At 33.0% G+C, this 21,098-nt stretch overlaps 4 protein-coding genes and 1 pseudogene across 7 annotated transcripts; 4 read left to right on the top strand and 1 right to left on the bottom strand.

Moving 5' to 3' along the window:
* LOC123904524 (protein ENHANCED DOWNY MILDEW 2-like) lies at positions 1–3,607 on the top strand. Its single transcript, XM_045954179.1, has 9 exons — positions 1–231; positions 403–413; positions 533–662; positions 1,613–1,666; positions 1,865–2,064; positions 2,187–2,283; positions 2,387–2,634; positions 2,784–2,857; positions 2,968–3,607. Exons 1-8 carry the CDS (start codon positions 1–3, stop codon positions 2,845–2,847), a joined length of 1,035 nt encoding a protein of 344 aa, XP_045810135.1. The 3' UTR covers positions 2,848–2,857; positions 2,968–3,607.
* Positions 3,558–7,857, top strand: LOC123907023 (protein ENHANCED DOWNY MILDEW 2-like). 4 transcript variants are annotated; one of them, XM_045957092.1, is made up of 6 exons: positions 3,558–3,707; positions 3,840–3,941; positions 4,191–4,283; positions 5,949–6,032; positions 6,691–6,755; positions 7,181–7,857. In XM_045957092.1, the coding sequence occupies exons 1-6, from the start codon at positions 3,558–3,560 to the stop codon at positions 7,200–7,202; spliced, it is 516 nt and encodes a 171-aa protein (XP_045813048.1). In that variant the 3' UTR covers positions 7,203–7,857. The 4 variants fall into 4 exon arrangements, with proteins under 4 accessions (XP_045813048.1, XP_045813044.1, XP_045813046.1 ...); XM_045957088.1 differs by having other exon boundaries at positions 5,949–6,122; XM_045957090.1 differs by lacking the exon at positions 5,949–6,032 and adding an exon at positions 4,415–4,470 and having other exon boundaries at positions 7,181–7,831.
* Positions 7,858–9,274: 1,417 nt separating this feature from the next.
* Positions 9,275–11,809, top strand: LOC123904523 (annotated as a pseudogene).
* Positions 11,810–13,205: 1,396 nt separating this feature from the next.
* LOC123909731 (uncharacterized protein At1g28695-like) lies at positions 13,206–16,356 on the bottom strand. The gene is made up of 3 exons (XM_045960611.1): positions 16,178–16,356; positions 15,551–15,955; positions 13,206–13,878 (listed from the first exon to the last, which is right to left on the bottom strand). The coding sequence occupies exons 1-3, from the start codon at positions 16,331–16,333 to the stop codon at positions 13,360–13,362; spliced, it is 1,080 nt and encodes a 359-aa protein (XP_045816567.1). The 5' UTR covers positions 16,334–16,356; the 3' UTR covers positions 13,206–13,359.
* A 2,065-nt stretch (positions 16,357–18,421) lies between these two features.
* Positions 18,422–20,172, top strand: LOC123909695 (cytochrome P450 89A2-like). Its single transcript, XM_045960570.1, has one exon. The coding sequence runs from the start codon at positions 18,537–18,539 to the stop codon at positions 20,070–20,072; it is 1,536 nt and encodes a 511-aa protein (XP_045816526.1). The 5' UTR covers positions 18,422–18,536; the 3' UTR covers positions 20,073–20,172.
* Positions 20,173–21,098: the final 926 nt, after the last annotated feature.

The raw sequence follows: 21,098 nt of genomic DNA, 5'->3' as shown, positions 1-21,098 counted from the left end.
ATGAATAAGGACTTATATGAAAAAGTTGTGGATGGTTGTGCATTGCTCCAAGATATCAACATATGGAGTGATGGAGATTTAACCATGGTGGAGGAGAGGGGAATAAATTTAAGTGGAGGACAAAAACAACGAATTCAGTTGGTAAGGGCTGTTTATAATGACTCAGATATTTATTTTCTCGGTGATCCTTTTAGTGCTGTTGATGCTCATAGGGGAAGCCATTTGTTTAAGGTTAGTAGTGCTAATGAATATTTTTATTCTTTTACATTCATGCATATTCTAATTACACTTTCATTCCATTCTAAGAACTTACCAAGAAGTGAAAATGTTGTGCAGGAATGTCTAATGAAACTTTTATATGATAAAACTTTTATTGGTTGCATTGTGTGAAACGGTATCCAGAGGAATCAAGAGTATCTATTTTGGTCAAACTGCTGAAGGAATTTAGGTGAGAACTTACTTTTAATCCTTCGTAGATTTTTTTTATTCACGTATTCCAATTCAATTAATGAAGTTAATGCCTGTTTTGCAGCTCATTTGATATTCCACCATCTGAGAATGATGTTCGAATTCATATGGCATTGATTCACGAGGCTACAGAAAGGGACACTGATTTAACAAAATCAAAGGTTCATAATTCTGTTTTTGTTTTGTACTTGGATGTATGTTTGGATTTGCTTGAGAGAAAATATCTCAGCTTCATATAGTTGGATTTGCATCAAGTGAATATTCTAGTTCTTTTTCTAATGGTATAAGATATCAACCAAATCAAATATAAATACTCCCCCTAAGCAAATACATATATGTCACATTCATCAAGTTTGGTACATGAGCATATTTTTAGTTAAGATGTTTACTAGTTTATCATTAGAATTCACTAACAAGGTGGTAATTTCTCCGAAAAGATATTTTCGTTGATGAAGTCACAGTCAATCTCCATATCTTAGTCTTCTCATGAAAGACTAGTTTCGAGGCAATGTGCAAACCTGCTTAATACAAAATCAGTTTCATAGAGCTTATTTGCAAAATTGAAGTAATTATTTCATCGAAGTGCATACATAGGAGTTACTATGGCTTGATACTTTGATTCTACCCTAGATCTTTCATTTACATTTTGCTTTTTCTTGAAATGGTATTTGTTGAAAACAACACTACTTTATGATAAAATATTTCATTCATTCCTCCTCTTGATAATGTGTAGATTTTATTTCCTTTTCTCCTTATTAACATCTATTGGGATTCATGTACAATAGTCTATGTATTAGAGCCGGTAACTTATAAGTTATAAATTTATAACTCATCAAATGACCATTCAAGTTGGTATTAGAGCCTCCGATCCAGGAGACTTTGCTTCCATTTCAAAACCACAGCCACCTTCATTGCCGCCAGTTTGTGCTGCCTTCATTGTTGTGGCCTCTAGCACATTCATTATGTCCTTGAGCTACATTTTGTCCAATAATTTGACTAACTTAATAATTAAATGAAGTACAAATTCTCTTGAGCTGTTGTGTCCCTTATTTTTTTAGCAAAATAAATGGAACCTGTGTGCCAAGTTTATTAGAATTCATGGTAACTGATATTTTTACTAATTTTTGTTTATTTTATTGGACAGTATCTGCTTAATTTCATAGGAAAGACATGTTCAAATGAAGACTTCCATGATGAGGTGAGCATAATTATTTTCCCCTTTTTAGTATGTAATATTTCATGTTCTTTCTTATTCATTATCATATTGCTTAATTAGCAGGATGTTCACACTGCAAAGAAAACAAAATTTATAGTTGAATCAGATGAAGAGGAGGAGGAGGAGAAGGAGGAGATGGTGGTGGAGGAGGAGGAGGAGATGGTGGTGGAGGAGGAGAAGGAGGAGGTGGTGGTGGATGAGGAGAAGGAGGTGGAGGAGGAAGTGGAGGAGGAGGAGAAGGAGGAGGAGGAGGAGGAGGTGGAGGGGTTGGAGGCGAATGACAAATCTGACGGTGAAGGCGAACTCAATGTAGATGAAGAGCAAAATATTGGATACGATACTGTTTGTGCAATTTGTGATAATGGTGGTGAAATACTTCCGTATGTATACTAGTCTCTGACCATAAATGCATATTATTGTTCTTTTCTTACCATCCTTCATTGAAAAGTAAATAACCTGTCTCTTCGTTTACTTAACTGTAAATTTATGTTTAATAATCCAGTTGTGAAGGAAGGTGTCTGAGATCCTTCCATGCAACCATAGAGGCTGGCAGAGATTCATTTTGTGATTCTCTTGGCTACACAATTACTCAAGTTAATGTAAGTGCTGTATCCCAATCTTCCTTTACAATATATTTTAATAAATCCCACACTCTTGGTTTGTGCAATTGATGTGTATTTAAACATTTCTTTTGTTTCTTAGGTATTTCCTTGTGTTACTGCAAATTGTGGTCACTATTACCATCCTAAATGTGTTGCAAGACTACTCTACCCTGGCACTGACCCCAAACAAGAGGCAATGAGGAAGAACATTGCAACCGAAAAAACATTTGTCTGTCCTCTTCATATATGTTCGTTATGCAGAAAAGGTGAAAATAGAAACGTTCATGATTTGCAATTTGCGATGTGTAGACGCTGCCCCAAGGCTTACCACCGGAAATGCTTGCCCAAGTAGGTTTTTTCTTGTATTAATTTCTTCTTGTATTCACTTCAACAATTTCATGTGTCCTATGTTGAATACCATTCTATTTCTAGATTTTTCTTCTTTGTGCATCATGCATGCTATGTCTCATTATTTCGAATTCTTTGGCTTTCTTCAGGGAAATTATTATATGGGCATTGAGCAGAGGGCTTGGGATGATCTTCTTGACAAAAGAATTTTGATGTATTGCTTGTAAGTTGTTAGTGTTTAGTAATTGGAGATTAAAATGTGTTTTGATACATTATCCTCATATTAATAGTAATAAGGCCTTACACTGTTATTTACAACCCGTTGTTGTTTAGGGATCATAAGATAGTTTTGGAACTCGGAACTCCCGCAAGAAACCATCTGATATTTCCTGATAAGGAGGTCAAAAGGAATTTAGTCAGCTTCAAACCATTGAAGAGAGGTTTTGAAGATCTTCCTCCTAACAAGACATTAGTGCCAAAACTAATTTTAAAGGAAAGAGCTGGCCTTCAAAGTGGCAGTTGTTCGAAAATTATGGAGAAAGTATGCTCTAAGGCAGATACACATTTGTCAACTGGACCAGATAATTTTGACAGGGCTAGAAAATATTCGAAAGTTGAAACGACGTCTACATCAAATAGATCATTACCAAATTATGAAAACAGAGTGCCTTTTAAAAATAATAACTTGTCCTGTATTCCAAGGCAGCCTGAAGCTAGATCCCAACAGCAAAAATCTGTTGGTAGAATTGAAGAAACAAGCTTAATGAAGCCTCTGGTGAAAAAAGTCAAAACTTCACTCGAGCATAGAAAAGCAGAAATGGAAAACCGGTATTTTATGTGCATTATGATATGGTTGTTCTTTTTATTGGGTTAATTGAAGAAAAAGATTGATTTGCGAATTCACCTGTTTATATTTGGACATTATGCTGTACAAAATTTTATCTTTAATGGAAGAAGTCACGTCTAATTTGAACATGGAAGAATTTAAAAAGGACCATCAAATCTTTTCAAGTTTCACAGAAACTGCATTTCATAAGAACGTTACTCAAGGAAAAGTTGAAGGTTCTGTTAAGGTTTGTCTTCTCTATACCACTTCAATAGATGTCAGCATTGATGTCAAGTACTAGAGTCTGAGCAAGTTAAATTCAAATGGTTAATTATTTCATTTTACTTATATAATATTAGAATCTCTGACTATTTTGCAGGCTATTAAAATAGCTTTGCAGAAGTTAAATGAAGGATGTAGTATTGAGGAAGCAAAAGCTATTTGTGGTCCAGAAATTGTTCGTCAGCTTTTTACTTGGAAGGTTGAAACAAGCTGTTCTAAATACTTTTACATAATTTTTTTTTAGAATCATAGAAGTGCAATATACAAACATTCATATCTCTTTATCTAATTGCTCAAGCTATTTCCATGAACAATTTTGTTGAAAGCTCAAGCTGTTAGGTCAAGAGTATTATTATGCAGACCTTCTTTTCTATTTTTCTCACCCTTTTTCTGTAACTTAAACACCTCTCGAGTAAATAGTTTTCATCTGATTATGATTCACTTGCAGAAGCAGCTCAAGGTCTATCTTGCACCTTTTCTTCATGGCATGCGATATACTTCATTTGGTCGTCATTTCACTAAAATAGACGAGTTGAAAGAGGTAAACACATTCTTTTAGAATATTTTTATCAACACACCTTGGGAGGATTCATTGTACATTACTTAGATGCCTATATTTCAAACATGGCTGTTTTACGTCAAAAAATTTACTCGAGACCCTGTTTGCTGCAGACCCTGCCAAAAAATTTGAAATGTAGTAGAACTCTGAGTCCTTCCTTAAACTACAGGTACTTGAAATGTAGTAGAATATTCTACCGGTTTCTCTGTGGGATAATTTAGACAATCAGTTCTGTTTTTATTAATCCTGCACTTTTCTATGATGATTTCTGAAAACCTAAAAAGAGGCATGTGTTCATATGTATGTTAGGATGATGCCTATTAAGTTTCGTTCATGTGTTGTTGGTTGCTTGGTGTTTTAAATGACATGAATGCTAGCTATCTTATTTCTGTGTGCGATACTTTGTTTCCTTTGTGAACAGTCCTCGCATTAAATTCAGGAAATGATGGAGGTTCGGTAAATGATAAAACAAACTCAATAATATGATAATAGATCTGTTCAATGTCAAATGAAAAGAACAAACTCAGAAATCGCAAGTCTAAAACAAATTACAAATCAAATACCAAATAAAGCTAATAGGCTTTTGTGATAATAGGGTAATATATCTCTTGTTCAATGCCAAAGGCATTACTTCCTCTATGAATTTTCAGATAACCCTTCATGCCACGATCAGTGAAATTGGAGTCTCTAACGTCCCAAAAGGGTATTCCCTTCTTGGTTTTCCCGTACCCCACGATCACTATGTCATGAGTTAAGGAATAAGTTTTTGGTGCAGGAGCTTTTGGTCTCTGGATTATGTCCTTCCAAGTGCCATTGCTGTACCATGTAGATGCATCAACAGCTGCAACGACGGGCTGCTTAACTAATTGCTGCATAATTCGTTCTTGGTTTGGCTTCCCCAAGAACCGGTAGTCGTCAATGTGGTACTTCATAGCCCTACATTCAGAAACGCCCGACCCACGTCGATCAAAGCCCTCAAAACGATAATCCTCTTCTAAAGGGAGCCCCTTTTCTTCCAAAAAGTCCATGACAAACATCATTTGTGTACCGTGTCTAGAAACATGAAAACCCTTCTTTCCATATCTTTCAGCGAAGTAATCTACAATATATTTCATCGATAGTTGGACCGGCTTCTCGATCTCGATACCTCTCTGTTGACGTTGAATTGTTATCAAGCTCTCCATGGCAGTCACGCCTGCAATTAGCGGACAGTAGGCCGTATTGCCTTGATCTTTGACGGGGGTTAAAACCCCCGAGTTCTTCCAATTAATCTCCTTTGGAAGACCAGAATCTTTCTTTCCGCGTTTGCGCCCTGTGTAAATCAAAACAATTAAATCATTAAGAACTAAACCATTAAGAACTATACCATTAAGAACTAATTGTCTTAAACTGCTCAAGAAAATGACATGGTTAGAATTGATTTAATGGTATAATTAACATGATGGGGACATACCAAATTGCATTGGTTGCAAAGAGTATGAATAAGCCAGTCTATGTGGCTGCCGAAAGCTACAAGGTACTTTTCACTAGCTACCACTTACACTTATCAATCTAATATTTCAGTTGTTACTTTAGAATCCCTGCATCGTTCTGCGAAATAGGAATTGCTCTTGTCTAATTACATGTTCTGTTTGTGTTACTCTGCAGTTTTCTCGTCATTACCCTCTGGACCAAAAGGATTTGGTGCCGGCCATACGACCAGTTGATTTTGGTGTACCTAATCCATTGAAGGTTGACGTTGAATGCTCTGCCCGGGATTATACTCCTCCTCAATATCTAACTCTGCTTTTCACAGATTTAGGTGTTCTTACTCCATCCGTTGTTAGTGATGAGCTCATTCAGCTATACTTATAATCACAACATATAATTTTCGTCTGATTTTTTTAAAACGTTGGCTTAAGTTCAAGACAGTTTCTCTTATGAAACAATAAATTATAAAATTTATTCTGTGACAAATGATCGAGAAGGTAAAAAGGCAATGGAACTGAAATGCTCTCTTGTTATCAATTGTTCGAAACATTTCATCACTAGAGCTATTAAAAACATTTTGAATGTCTTTTAAGGTGAAATATTTGTGTTTAATTGTAAAGCTTGATGCTGTGTAAAGGTTATGCTACTACATTATAAGCATGTAACAAGGCTTCTATGTCCTTCAGGCACTTTCAAAAGAAGATAACCCAATTGAAAACATTTATAAAAAATTGGATAAGACGTTGAGTTTATAAATATTATTACGATATATTAAATTATTGGATCTTTTCTTGTTCAAAAAAAAATTATTGGATCTTTTTGAAGTGTGTTATCAAGTGCATGTGATTGCTTGTGTCCTCTATAATGCTCAAAAGGTTCGCTGTTATAAAAATGGACTAAAATTTCATTTGTGATACAGGAATCCCCTCAGGCTGCTAGAGCAAAGGTATTGGCCAGTGGAAATGCTACTGAAAGGAGGTTTAGGTGCACTCTCTCTCTCTCTCTCACTCACTCTCTCATAAACTGTTTTCTAACTCGCGATGGTGAATTTATGAGCAGTGTCTGGATAGGCTAAGTTAGGCTAAGTTTCTAAGAAATGCAAGGGCTGCAAGTTCAACCCATATAATTGAATTCCATTTGGTTTTTTGGTTTTCATTATTATCTTGCATACTGTTATGATTTTCCCCCATGAACAATTTAGTTCGAGATACACTTGGACACTACATGTGAATTCCTAGGCTCCTTGTTGTGGTTTAAGTAAGGACAAACATCTCATGACAGACTACAACAGTAACTGTTCACAAAATTTAAGGGTTTCTACAGTGCACAAACATTTATTTCATCTAAACATTTTATCAAACGGTTTATGTGCATTTTCTGTTTTGCTAATATTAGTCATAAATATGTAGGGTCAAGATATATTCATCATAAATCACACCAAAAGAAGAAGAAAAAAATCGAAGGGGGAAAAAGAAATTAGATATACCTGAGTTGGAGGAGAAGTTTGAGAAGGAAGATAGAGAGGACAGTGAGAGAGATGGTTTGGAGAAGTGCTTGAATGCTTGATGAGATGCCATAGATTTGGAGTAGCTCTTGAATGCTTGATGAAATGTCATAGGTTTGGAGTAAAAGGAATGGGATTGGTGGATGGAGAAGTTTGAGAAGGAAGATAAAGAGAGAGTGAGAGAGATGGTTTGGGGTAGTGCTTGATTGCTTGATGAAATTGAAATGCCATAGATTTGGAGCACCTCTTGATTGCATTAAGTGCCATTGATTTGATTTGGAGAGAAAGAGAGCTCTGCAATAACTAGGTCAAGCTTTTTCAAAGATCAATGAATATGATCTATTAGTTTTTTGGTCCTCCTATTTTGTATTTTTTTTTACTTTTGGTGCCTCACCCCATTTTGAAGTCAATTTTAATGACATAACAAAGGTAATATATAGTATATGCGTTGAAACTTATATGTAGTATAAGTATCTTATGTGTATATGGTTTATTCTTTTTATTTTTTGAAACAGTGTATATGATTTAACATATTAGTAAGTGTTAATTTTTTATAGGATTATTGATGGTTTGTTAAATTATTATATTATAGGTTTATGTGAATTAGATGGATGGTCAAGATGGAGAAATTACTTTTAATACATGATTTGATTTGCGCTAAAGAGTTGTAGTTCAACTTATATGTATAATTGTTTATTGTTATGTTCGGATTTCTCGTAAGAGAAAATTAAGCTATAGTATGAGCTCCGAGAGAGAAAGGGTGGATGAAGAAATAATGTATCGAATTAGTAACTGTGAAACTAGTAAAAATAGAGGGGAGTATAAGATTTTAAGGGTAAAAAATAAATTAATTTTAAAATATATCCCCTCCCCTTGTGAACCAAACATATATTTAATTAAAATACCTCACTTCCCCTCCCCTCTCCTCTTTTGAACCAAACATATATTTAATTAAAATACTCCGCCTCACCTCCCCTCTCTTCCCCTTCCCTTCATTAAAATCCCTCCCCTCCCCTCCGTTGAACCAAACAAACCCTTAGAGTAAACAATTAAATAAATTTAGAATATAAACTGAAATGGAGATTTTAAATTGGTCAGAGGCCCTTGTGAGCTGTAAATTGTAATTATGACATAAAGTCTAGTATTAAAAACTTTAATACTATAAGCATTCGTATAAGTTGTTTATCCAAGTATTGAGAACTATTGAGAAAAATCCTTGCAGCCATGGATATGTCATGTGTCTAAAGAATTTAGCAACAGAAGAAGGTAAAGGGCACGAAGGATTGTGATAAATGTTTTTTTTTTTATTTAGGTACAAAATCTGTTATTATGGAAAAGATTTGGGAGACAGATCAAATAATATTTGATAGTGTTAATTATTTTAGTGATTATTTTAAGCCATTGGATTAAATAAAATAAAGACATGAGATTTGGTGTCAAATTAATTTTGACATTTTGGTTTCATTTGATTCTAATCCTTTAATATTAGGGTTAAATGGTCCCTATTGTTTGGGATGATACATTGATACTATGACAATCTAATTTAATCGTATCACTCAATAGAGGAAAGTGTAATTTACTTAAAAATTATTTTATTGAAATCAACCAACTCATCCGTTTTGTGATTCATAATACACATATCTCTCAATCTTGATTTAATTTGTATATCTTCACAAATCACAAAAAGGTTCAGAAATAATTATTAATGATGGATAATCCTAAGAAAACACTTGGGAGTTTTACAATGGTAGCATTACTCTTTGTTGGTCTTACATTCATTTACCACTGGTCTTTCTTCTCATCTTTATCCTCTCAATTACTTCTATCACATAACCAATTACTCTGCCAACACCAATCAAACATGGTACGTTCAAATCATCTATAAAAAATAATTATTTCTTAATTTTTTTTGCTTCAAAACAATGTACATATTCTTATATGACTTGATTGAATTTTTCAATAATTATACTTTTTTCTTTATTATTAATGTAGAGTACCAATGGTAATGAAACATATGGAGATGATCTTGAAAGAGCTAGCTTTGGCAAAAGCTTCAAAGGGAAAAAACAAAACCTTGATAATTGCTATAGTAAATAAGGCTTATGTAGAACAAGATGTAGAGGGTGATGCAATCACCATGTTTGATTTATTTTTAAGTAGCTTTTGGCTTGGAAAAAGAACAAGATCTTTGATTGATAACCTTCTCATTGTAGCCGTTGATCGAACGGCCTACGATCGATGCAAATTTTTGCGGTTGAATTGCTATAGATTGGAAACAAATGGTGTTGATTTTGGAGGTGAAAAATTTTACATGTCTCAAGATTTCATTAAGATGATGTGGAGGACGACTTATTTTCTCTTGGAAGTTCTAAAACGTGGCTACAACTTCATTTTCACGGTAAGTCAGTTTTCATTTGGTTTTAGATGTTAGTGTCTCTTTCTCATGTTGAAATGCATCATAGCAGTATTAAAAAAAATCCTATTTTCTTAAACATTAATTACATTACATAATTAGAAAAGGTTAGTCAAAAGTCAAAACTTGAAAGAAATAAAACATTTATATAGTACTTATTTTTTTCCTAATTTCTATCAATCAATGCCATAATTTTTTTTTGGTACAGATCAATGCCATAAATTATAAATACCGTTTAATTATTCAAAGTCAAAAAGTTGTTTATCAAAATGTTCAAGCTGTACCAATAGTTAGTCGGTTCAGTGGTGATTGGCGCTGAACTTGGTAGGGAGAACCATGGTTTGATCCCCGCAACTGCAATCGGAAGGGGGCTGAAACCACTTGATGCCAGAACTGACCCCCCCGAATCAGATTAAACTGGTGGTGAAAGCCAATAAAAGAATGTTCAAGTTGTAAACCAAGACATTGAGCTCAAGTGGTTAATAAGTTCCTTCTAATTAGATGAATCGTTCAGGAGAATCCAAATTTGATTCCTAGTGAAAACAATTGGTCATACTTTCTTAATCTTACGGCTGAACTCTTGATTACTTATGCTCATTCCCCTAAAAACCAGATGATTAATAAATAAATAAAAAATGTTGAAGTTGCATACTTTGTAGTATATGGCAAAAAATATGTATCTATATAATTAATTTATATACTTTTATATATGCTTTTTTCCTCTTCAACATTATTAGATATTTATGTGTAGATTAACAAATAAAGCATACTCAAATTAAAGAATGATCTTTAACCTAATGGGTGTGGAGAAATGTGTGACTCAATTAATTCCACAATCTAAATTTGTGATTGGAGAAGACTACAACTCAATTTCTAGATAACACGTTTTTAGAGAGTGGCAAAAAACCTTGCATGTGATTAAGCATCCAAGATGAGATTAATTTCCTAGCGTGTCAAAATAAATAATCAAGTTTTTTGCCACACTATGAAATTATTTTGACTACCGTATAAATGCCATCACATCACGTTTAAGAATTTGTGAAGTAATTGAGATTTTTATCAAATACTCTCACTTCTTTTTCTTAATTTTGTGAAAAAAAAAACTTGGTTACGCTATTTTGAGATTTTAACTATGTAGATTCGTGGTGAACTAATGTTAGTCATATAACTGTTTTAATCTGTAATTCGTGTTTACGAATTTGTGTGATCTGGTCAATCTAGTCACCTAACTTAATCTGTATTTTATCTGAATTCTTTTTAATTCGGGTTCCATTTGAATTCTCTAAACCGCTTTGCTCTTAACTTTAGACTTAAATCATAAATGTATTTGTGATAATAAGTCGATAAGGCAATAACTAAACCATTAAGTTTGGTTTAGTGGTTAGAAATTTAGATAGTATACAAGAGATCATAGGTTCGATCATCTGCTCTGTTGTAAACAAAAATAAAAAAGGCAATAACTAGTTGCAACCTCATGTCGTGAAAATATTTTTCGCTAGATACATTATTCTAAACAATATTGTAACTAATGTTTATTTTTCAGTTGAGCTAGGACTTGTAGACACTCTCACTTGTAATTGCATTTTCACTATATATATTTACTTGCATCACTTCATTCTTTTGTAGGACACTGATGTAATGTGGTTAAGAAATCCATTTAAAAGGTTGAGTAAGAATGAGACTGAAGATCTTCAAATCAGCACAGACAAATACCTTGGTGATCCTTGGTTACAAAAACAACCAATCAATACTGGATTTTTCTTCATAAGATCGAACAACAAGACCATAACTTTGTTCGAAACATGGTATGGATAAAAAGACAATTCAACTGGAAAAAAAGAGCAAGATGTTCTTCTTGACCTCATTAAAAGTGGTATAATTGGACATTTAGGACTCAAGGTTAGGTTTTTGGATACCCTCTATTTTAGTGGATTTTGTCAAGATAGTAAAGATTTTAGGGCAGTAACCACTGTTCATGCAAATTGTTGTCGAAGCATCACTGCAAAGATAGATGATTTAAAGATGACTCTTTATGATTGGAAGAAATTTAAGAGCTTAGAGGTTAATGCTACAACAAATATTCATTGGACAAGTCATGAGTCGTGTATGCAGTCATGGTAATGACTTGATAGAAAAGAAAAATACTTATATATATGGTTACAAATATTATCATTATTATATATAGTTTATTTTAGTTGAATAATAATATTTACATATGGACTGAGTATTTATTTACTTTCTTATATATATGCGTAGGATAATTACACTTGAATAAATGGTAAACGGACAACAAAATGCCCAGTTACATATGTATTTTCATTTTGTGTATTATATATAAAATAGACATTTGGGGGACCTTTACCTTCACTGTAAAATTGGATTAATAAATTAAGAGTGGAAGGCCTTTTGCACTAAAAAAAATAAAAATAAATTAAGAGTGGAAGGCCTTTTGTACTAAAAATAAAATAAAATTAAGAGTGGAATTGTTTTTAAGATTGCTTTGCTGATCCATTAAAATTGTTGACTAAACTGACCTTGACTTGATTTCTGGACAATTTTTATTGTTGCCCTATATTTGCAACGCAACATACCAAGAGTCGTACAACACAAAATACCAAAATATTTTTTTATCCACCAAATATTGTATAACATAAATTTGTTCGAATCAGTAATTTTTGGCCAAAAAATTATTCCATCCAAGAATTTAATTCGAGTTCTCTCAAACAATTTATCTTTTCAACTGAATTCAACTCGAGTTTAATTCTTGAGTGCAATATATTTAGTTTCTTTAACTAGTGCCCCAGGGCACTAGTTAGCATTTTTTTTTAATAATTTGATGCTCATATTAAAGCACAAAATATATTGAAGTGTGATTAAAGTCACCCAAGTTTTCTTGTATCTTTATTCTCTTTTTAATTCATTTGAGAGTTAATTGTTTGTGTGGGGTGAGTAAAATGGTGCAAACATAGTTGAGATATTTTTACTTTTTACGTTAAGCTTTTTCCTATTGCCTTTTAATAAAAATGCACAAAATAATATTTAGTCAACGAAGAGTGCTGAGAATAATATGTCTAAATATATTTTTAAAGACTTTTTTTTTTGTTTACAATGAAGTTGAAGATTGAATCCAGGACCTCTAGCATACTATCATAATCCGTTATTTTTAAAGATTTTAAATTTAAATATATTTTTTTATATAAAATAAGATATTATTAAGATATCTGCATAATTTATAATTTATATTTTGTTTAAAATATTTTTTAAAATTCTTCTTATTTAAAGATATACTAATAGATCTTATATTACAATATATGAATTATTAAACGAGTACACGAGATAATTTAAAACCATATATGCTTATTAAAGCTCAAATAATCGATGCTGATAATTAACACAGAAAACTAATACCATTGTCATATACTTCAATTTTAATTGAATATAAACACACAAATCTCTTGACCAAAAAAAAAAAACACACACAAATCTTAAAAACATGCAATATATATAATTCCTCTCTTAATTTATTAATCTCTCTATGTAGAAGTTTCACAAGCTCAAATGTTCCCTTTTAATCCACCAAATGTCTATTTTAGATAGAGTACACAAAATGAAATTGCATATGCAAATATAATTATTCAACTAATTAATGAACAACTATATCATTATGATGATTAACCCCTTGTTCTATTAGGTCTTCCCCAAGACATCCAACACCATTCATGACTTGACCAATTGACATTCAATGTAGAATTACCCTCTAACTTCCTAAATTTCTTCCAATCATGAAGTGTTGCTTTCAAATCAGCTACCTTTGCAGTGATACTTCGACAACAATTAGCATGAATAATTGTTACTAACTTGAAATCTTTACTATCTTGGCAAAATCCACTAAAATAGAGGGTATCTAAGAACCTAACCTTAAGACCCAAATGTCCAAATATACCACCTCCAATAAGGTCAATAAGCACATCTTGTTCCTTTTTTCCTGTGGAATTGTCTTTCTTACCATACCATGTTTCAAACAAGGATATGGTTTTTTTGTTTGACCTCACAAAGAAAAAACCGGTATTGATTAGATGTTTTTCTGACCAAGGATCACCAAGGTATATGTCTGTGCTTATTTGTAGGTCTTCAGATTTGTCTTTGCTTAACCTTTCAAATGGATTTCTTAACCACATTATATCAGTGTCCTACAAAATTTAATGTGTGGTAATGTATTAGGAACATTAAAAAATGGAATCATGCCAGTCAAAATATATAATAACTTGAATATTTTATGTAAAGCACTAGAAATACGGATATTCAATATCTTAAAAGTTGTTTTGAAATGCGTATATTCAATATCTTAAAAGTGTAAAATGTTGGACCCACCAAATGTCACATTATTTTGCTTATTAAACTATTTATATATTATATCACACATAAAATTTTACCGAGCTCTATAATTTTTCTTGTTTTGCTAACGACTATAGTCTATTAAATATTCTTAAATGGTCACGTGATCAAATAAATTGCATTTGATCACACTCACAAAAACTAATATATCATTTAATAATTTAAAAAATAAATATTATTTAATTATTTTTTTAAATACTTATTTTACTTTCTATAAGTATAACCAAATACAATTTATTTAGTCACGTGACCATCTAAGAATATCTCATATCCATCTAAGAATATCTCATATATATAGAATATAAGAATATCTCATATTCTATATATTCCATCTTCATTCATACACATCCGTCAAAAAAAAAAAGGAAAATGTTAACATGTGCACCAAAGGCACATGTTAAGGAAACAAAAGTAAAAATAATATATTGGAATATGTGCATTTAACTTCTTAAGCATTAAATTTTTTTCTAACAATAAATGTAATTTTCTATATTTAGAACCTTAACATGTGCCTTTTATGCACATGTTAACATGACCCAAAAAAAAATCTTCATTCATACACATGCACGTACGAACCAAGACAATTTGCACATATATAGATGAAAAGTCAGACTATAAATAATTAAGTCAATCGATCAATAAAAAAGAGAAATTAATCGTCCTCCAATTAAGGATGAACAATGTGTTACAATAGAAACATGACATCTGTTTCTTTTCATGTTTCATGACACATTATATTGATGAATGAATGATTTTATAAGTTTCTATAACATGTGCACATATCCGTGATGTATTGCACGTTTTCTATTTTACGTTACCTGCACGTGTTTCAAAATTAAATAAGAAAAAAAACTCGACTATAGGTAAGTTTTTTTTTTTTCCCCCTTATAAAAATAGTGTTATATCATTTTATTCATCATGTAGGAAGAATATAGTACCCATGAGCTTAACTCAGTTGACAGAGATATCGTATTTTATATGTAGGGATTGAAATTCACACTACAAGAAAACATCACATTTTTGATCAAATCCCGGACACTTCACTAATTCACTTTAAAGATAAACTTTCTAGCCACTAGACTATTTAATAAAAAAATACATTACGACATTAAATCAACAATTTGATGACGAATAGTGTATAAAATTGATGCCCTTGTTAGGGAACAACAAAATTTACTTGCTTCATAACAAAATTGATCTTAAAATTTAGATAATTGATAAGAAGTATTTTTCACAATTATTTAAGGTATTTTTTTTTTTATGGAAATTATTTAAGGTATTGTTAAACTCGGTTTGATGAAATGGGAATATCAAATGTGCTAATTAAACTAAGTTAATTAAAATAAGTTAAATGTGATGTTGGATATAGAAATTAAATAGTAAGTTTTTGTAAAATTGTGTAAAGTCAATGCATTGAAAAATAAAATGTTTAATTTTTTGAATAAATAATTTAATTAAACTATATACCGTGAAAATGAAGTTGTAACCGCGTTTTAGAACTTCCAAAAGAAAAAAAGTCCTTCTCCACATCATCTTGATGAACTCTTGAGACATGTAGAGTTTTTCACCTCCAAAATCAACACCATCAGTTTCCAATTTAAAGCAATTCAACCGCAAAAACTCGCATCGATCGTAGGACGTTTGATCAACGGCTACAACGAGAAGATTATCAATCAAAGACCTTGTTCCTTCTCCAAGCCAAAAGCTGCTTAAAAATAGATCAAACATGGTGATTGCATCACCCTTTACATCTTGTTCTACATAAGCCTTATTTACTATAGCAATTATTATCACGGTTTTGTTTTTTCCCTTTGAAGCTTTGGCCAAAGCTGTGTCAATATCATCTCCATATGCTTCATTAATAATTGAGCTCTACATTAATAATAAAAAATAAAATGAAAAAATTATTGAAAATTTGAATCAAGTCAAAAAAAAAAAAATCAATTCTTAATCTCACAAACCAATTGAACTTCAAAAGTATAGTCAAGTAATAATATTTAAATTGGGGATCAAATTTATTGAATATGTTTATACATGAATATAATAATATTCTTTATATATTAACAAAAGGAAGATGGAAGTAATTGAGCATACCATGTTTGATTGGTGCTGACAGAGTGGCTGATTGTGAGATAGAAGTAATTGAGTGGAGAAAGATAAGAAGGACCAATTATAAATGAAAATAAAACCAACAAAGACTAATGCTACCATTGCAAAACTCCCAAGTGTTTTCCTAAGATTATCCATCATTAATTCTTTCTCTACCTTTATGTGAGGATATTATACAAATTAAATCTTGATTGAGAGCTATCTTAATGTTATGTTATATATAGTTGTGCTTTCTTAAGTGGTACTCAAAGGTTTGGCCGTGTAGAGTAGTTAGCAAAGAAGAGAAAATTATTTTTCTTTTGGCATTTTTACATGGTTGAACACTCCGGTAACCCGAGTTTTGTTCGGTAATAATACTTTATAAATAAAATTTAATGTAAGGTAATGTTATGATAAATTTTAAATAGTCTCTACCAGCATAATTCAATTGGTAGGGATATTGCATTTTATATGTAGGGTCGGGTCGGGTTCGAACACAATATCTCAGTTTTAAAATAAAACATAAACTATTGTACATATATAATTACAAAAAGCTTAAAATACATGTATTTTTATCAGGAATCAGGTGTTAAGTTAACCACAATATACAGGAAAAGTTAAAGATGAGAATGAGATTAAAGCTTCTGCTTCTGCTGCTGTTGTTCCTACTGCACCTGCACCTCCCACTACTACTGATGACACCGCCCAGTTGCTCATCAAGAAGTTAATATTAACACTAATAATACTAATAATAATCCTGCTGAAGTTCAAGCTATTGATGACCATTCTGGAACTGCAATGTTTGCACAGTTTAGTAATCTTAATGGAAGGCATACATATGGAATTCTACAAAGTTGATCATGTGAAGGATGTTGTATAATATTTTTTTATGAAGGTGGAGAAAAATAAAATTGATGTATAATGGTGTGTGATGATACTGTGTGATATTTTCTGTTGTGGAGGAGTTTTATGTTTGATGGTAGAAATTTGTAATACTGATTAAAGTACTGGTGTGTGTGTGTGTAAGTATCAGCTTGGCTATAATTTCCCGCGATGTCAATGACTCCAACACGAACAGAATTGTAACCTTCCTTTAGAACTAAGATTTAAATCTAAATGAACATTTTCAATCTTCCATATTTTTATGACATGTAAGGTTGTTGAATTGTCTTTGTCATTTTTTCAAATCACTCATAGAAGTAAATTACACATCAGTATCCTAGATTTTCTTTCTCTTTCAGTTTCAGCCATATCAGTTATCAATGGTGTTTATTCTTACGGTGTCAATATTCTTATGTCGTGATCGGATTCAAACACCAACTTTTTCACTTACGTGTGTTAGTTTTAAATGGTTATTGTCATTTTGTCCTTTTTAAGAATTCGTGACAATGACTTTGAATGAAAAATCACAGTAAAATACTAATAAGAAATTGCTACTTGGCACCGACAACAACTTCGTTGAAACCACGCAAATGAGATGGTTGCTGATTGTGGATCTCTATTTTGATCTAAAAGTATGATGTGCCCTGTGCTACATTAGCAGCTCCTCCGTCTATCTGTAATCAAACCTCGTCCTCCGCCCTCTTCTCTTTCACCCATACCTGTTATGTTTGTTGCAGTTCTCAATCGCGTCATATTCCTCTCATTCTCAACTATGCATCATCTCCAAGTGGCAGCCCTCCTCCTGCATTACTGCGCCACAGTACCGTGCATGCTGCTTCACTGTGACTGTGTGTCACTCATGCCGACCGCGGCGACACTCCTTCCTCACTCACAAAATTTTGAACCAAAAATACAATATGCATTAATATTCATGTTTATTGATTTTTCTGATCAATATACGGATGCACCCGAGAATTGAGTTATGGTTGATTATTTGTTTTTTTTGTCAAGTCTCTTAGTGGCTAGAAATTTCACCCTAAGGTGGATAAGTGGGATGGCCGAGGTTCGAATCCCGACACCCTGCATATATAATGTAATGTCCTACCAACTGAGCTAGGCTCACAAGGAGATGATTGATTCATTTTATTCATCGGTGTGATAATTTCTCTTGAGTATCTTAGAAAATGTTTTAATATTAAAAAAGTCTTAGTATTCTAGACAAAAAAACAAAATATCGTCCTATAATTTAGTGAAATGAGAAAAGTTCAATTTTTTTTTACAAGACGGAAAAGTTCAATTTTTGTTATCTTGTTCTCTAATCTATCTATCTCAAATTGAACATGTCATGTCAACCTTGCACCCCACATCCGTATCCTATTTTTCATCACACACACTGTTTTATATGTGACACACACACACACACACACTATCCTCGTAACAGAGTAAAGTTTCACAAACACTCTCTTTGAGTTACGTAGTAATAATGGAATCATCATGGTTCATAGCAATTGTCTCTTTCTGCATCATCTTCCTCATCAGAGCTATCTTCTCCACCAGAACCACCACAAAAACCACCGTAACCCTCCCTCCTGGCCCACCACACATACCAATACTCACAACCCTATCATGGTTTCGAAAATCATTCTCCTCCCAACTCGAACCATTTCTCAAAACCCTTCACACCAAATATGGTCCTATCATCACTCTTAGAATCGGTTCTCGACCTGCAATTTTCATCGCCGACCATTCCATTGCTCATCATGCTCTCATTCAAAACTCCTCTGTTTTCTCCGATCGTCCCAAAGCTCTTCCCACCGGCAAAATTAATACCAGCAACCAACATAACATCAGTGCTGCTTCATACGGTCCTACATGGCGTACCCTCCGTCGTAACCTCGCTTCAGAGATGCTTCATCCTTCCAAAATCAAATCTTTCTCTGAAATTCGCAACTGGGTCTTGGAAACTCTCATCAACCGTCTCAAATCTGCTTCGGGATCAGAATCTTCAGATTCTGTTACGGTTATTTCTCACTTTCATTATGCGATGTTCTGTTTATTAGTTTTCATGTTGTTTGGTGAAAGAGTTAATGATGAGATACTCAGTGACATCTTGCGTGTACAAAGGAATCATTTGTTGGGTATTAGCAGATTCAATATTTTGAATTTCTGGCCTAGAGTTACCAGGATTTTCTTGCGGAAACGATGGGAGGAGTTTTTGAAATTGCGTAAGGATCAAGAGGATGTTTTGCTTCCGTTGATAAGAGCGAGGAAGCAAGTCAAAGAGAGTGGATTGAACAATGTTAAGAGTGTTGTTTCATATGTGGATACTCTTTTGGAGTTGGAGTTGCCTGAGGAGAAACGTAAGCTGAGTGAAGATGAAATGGTTACTCTTTGTTCCGAGTTTTTGACTGGTGGGACGGATACTACTTCCACTGCTTTGCAGTGGATTATGGCGAATTTGGTGAAACACCCGGACGTGCAGAGGAAGATTGTGGATGAGATTAGAGATGTGATGGGTGACGATGATAGTGGAGAAAAGAAGGAAGTGAAAGAGGAAGACTTGCATAAGTTTCCGTATCTTAAGTGTGTGATTTTGGAAGGGTTGAGGCGTCATCCACCGGGGCATTTTGTGTTGCCACACGCGGTGACTGAGGATGTTGTTTTGGATGGTTATTTGGTGCCTAAAAACGGGACAGTGAATTTTATGGTGGCTGAGATGGGGTGGGATCCTCATGTTTGGGAGGATCCAATGGAGTTTAAGCCAGAGAGGTTTTTGAAGGAGGAAACATTTGATATTACAGGGAGTAAAGAGATAAAGATGATGCCATTTGGTGCTGGGAGGAGAATTTGTCCTGGATATAATTTAGCTTTGCTTCATTTGGAATATTTTGTGGCTAATTTGGTTTGGAATTTTGATTGGAAGCTTCCGGAGGGGGGACACGTCGATTTGTCCGAAAAACAAGAATTCACCACTGTCATGAAAAATCCATTGCAGGTTCATATTTCTCCTAGAATCTAGATTAGGTGCTAAGTGTGCCCATATCATTGGAGTATGTAAATAACAATAAAATGTTGGTTTAGTTGTTAATGAAAATAAAATGTCTCTACAACTTTTTGTAGACCTTATCCTTGATTCTCTGCTTGGCAATGTCATGTTAGAGCAGGGGAAGATTATTCGTGGATTTGTCACATGGTGAGATTTTGCTTCATCCAATGATCCATTATGCATCTTTTTTTTAATAATAATGCATTGCATACATATGGTGTTCATTCTTATTATCTTATATCTTGTTTCTTGTGTAAAATAAAGATATGATGATGATGATGATGTTATATTAAAGTTAGTTTTATTTTGGTAGACTAATGCAGATTATGGTGGTAGACTAGGAATGTATGTCCTAGCTGAGACAGTGAAATTATTTTTAGGTTCATACTACCTTAGATCATAGGATTAAGCAGCCTCACTAATCAGCCGTGGTCTTTAATTATAGGTCTGTAATTTGTAATTTTGAGTGAAGAAATGATGCATAGAGTGGACACGTCTGATTTTTTTTAACAACAACATGAATTAATCAATCATCAATTACTGTATTAACTGTCTACTAGTTATAATTCTAACAGAAATTTGTGTTTCTGTATCAACTATATATTAGTTTGTGCCTTTAATGTTCTTAGCCTCTTAGGCATATCTTAAGAAAATGAAGGATCCTATGCCCAAAGAGCTTTTCCTTGCATTGAACTTATGTTTGTATAGTGTGATATGCAATATATTGTATGAGGCCAAGCTGAAATTCTTAGCTACGCTTTATCTGCAATTAGCTATGTAGTTGAAGCATCTATCCTCAATGTATTTTACATCTTTTGGTTGGTTCCATTTCATATTATTAACATTAGTCTAACTCAATCATACAAAACCAACTTATAAGGTGAAAAGTGTCTCGATTTATAAACTCGTGTTCAGACCATCTCACATTCGTGAAACTCTTAACAGAAACATAGTAAGGTAAAAACGAACATGAGAGCTGTGTGCATACATCTCTCTTTC

The sequence above is a fragment of the Trifolium pratense genome, linkage group LG2 (genome assembly GCF_020283565.1).
Source record: "Trifolium pratense cultivar HEN17-A07 linkage group LG2, ARS_RC_1.1, whole genome shotgun sequence".
Classification (NCBI taxonomy): Eukaryota; Viridiplantae; Streptophyta; class Magnoliopsida; order Fabales; family Fabaceae; genus Trifolium; species Trifolium pratense.
The sequence above is the reverse complement of the archived record's forward strand: the minus strand, read 5'-3'. Positions and strand labels throughout refer to the sequence as shown.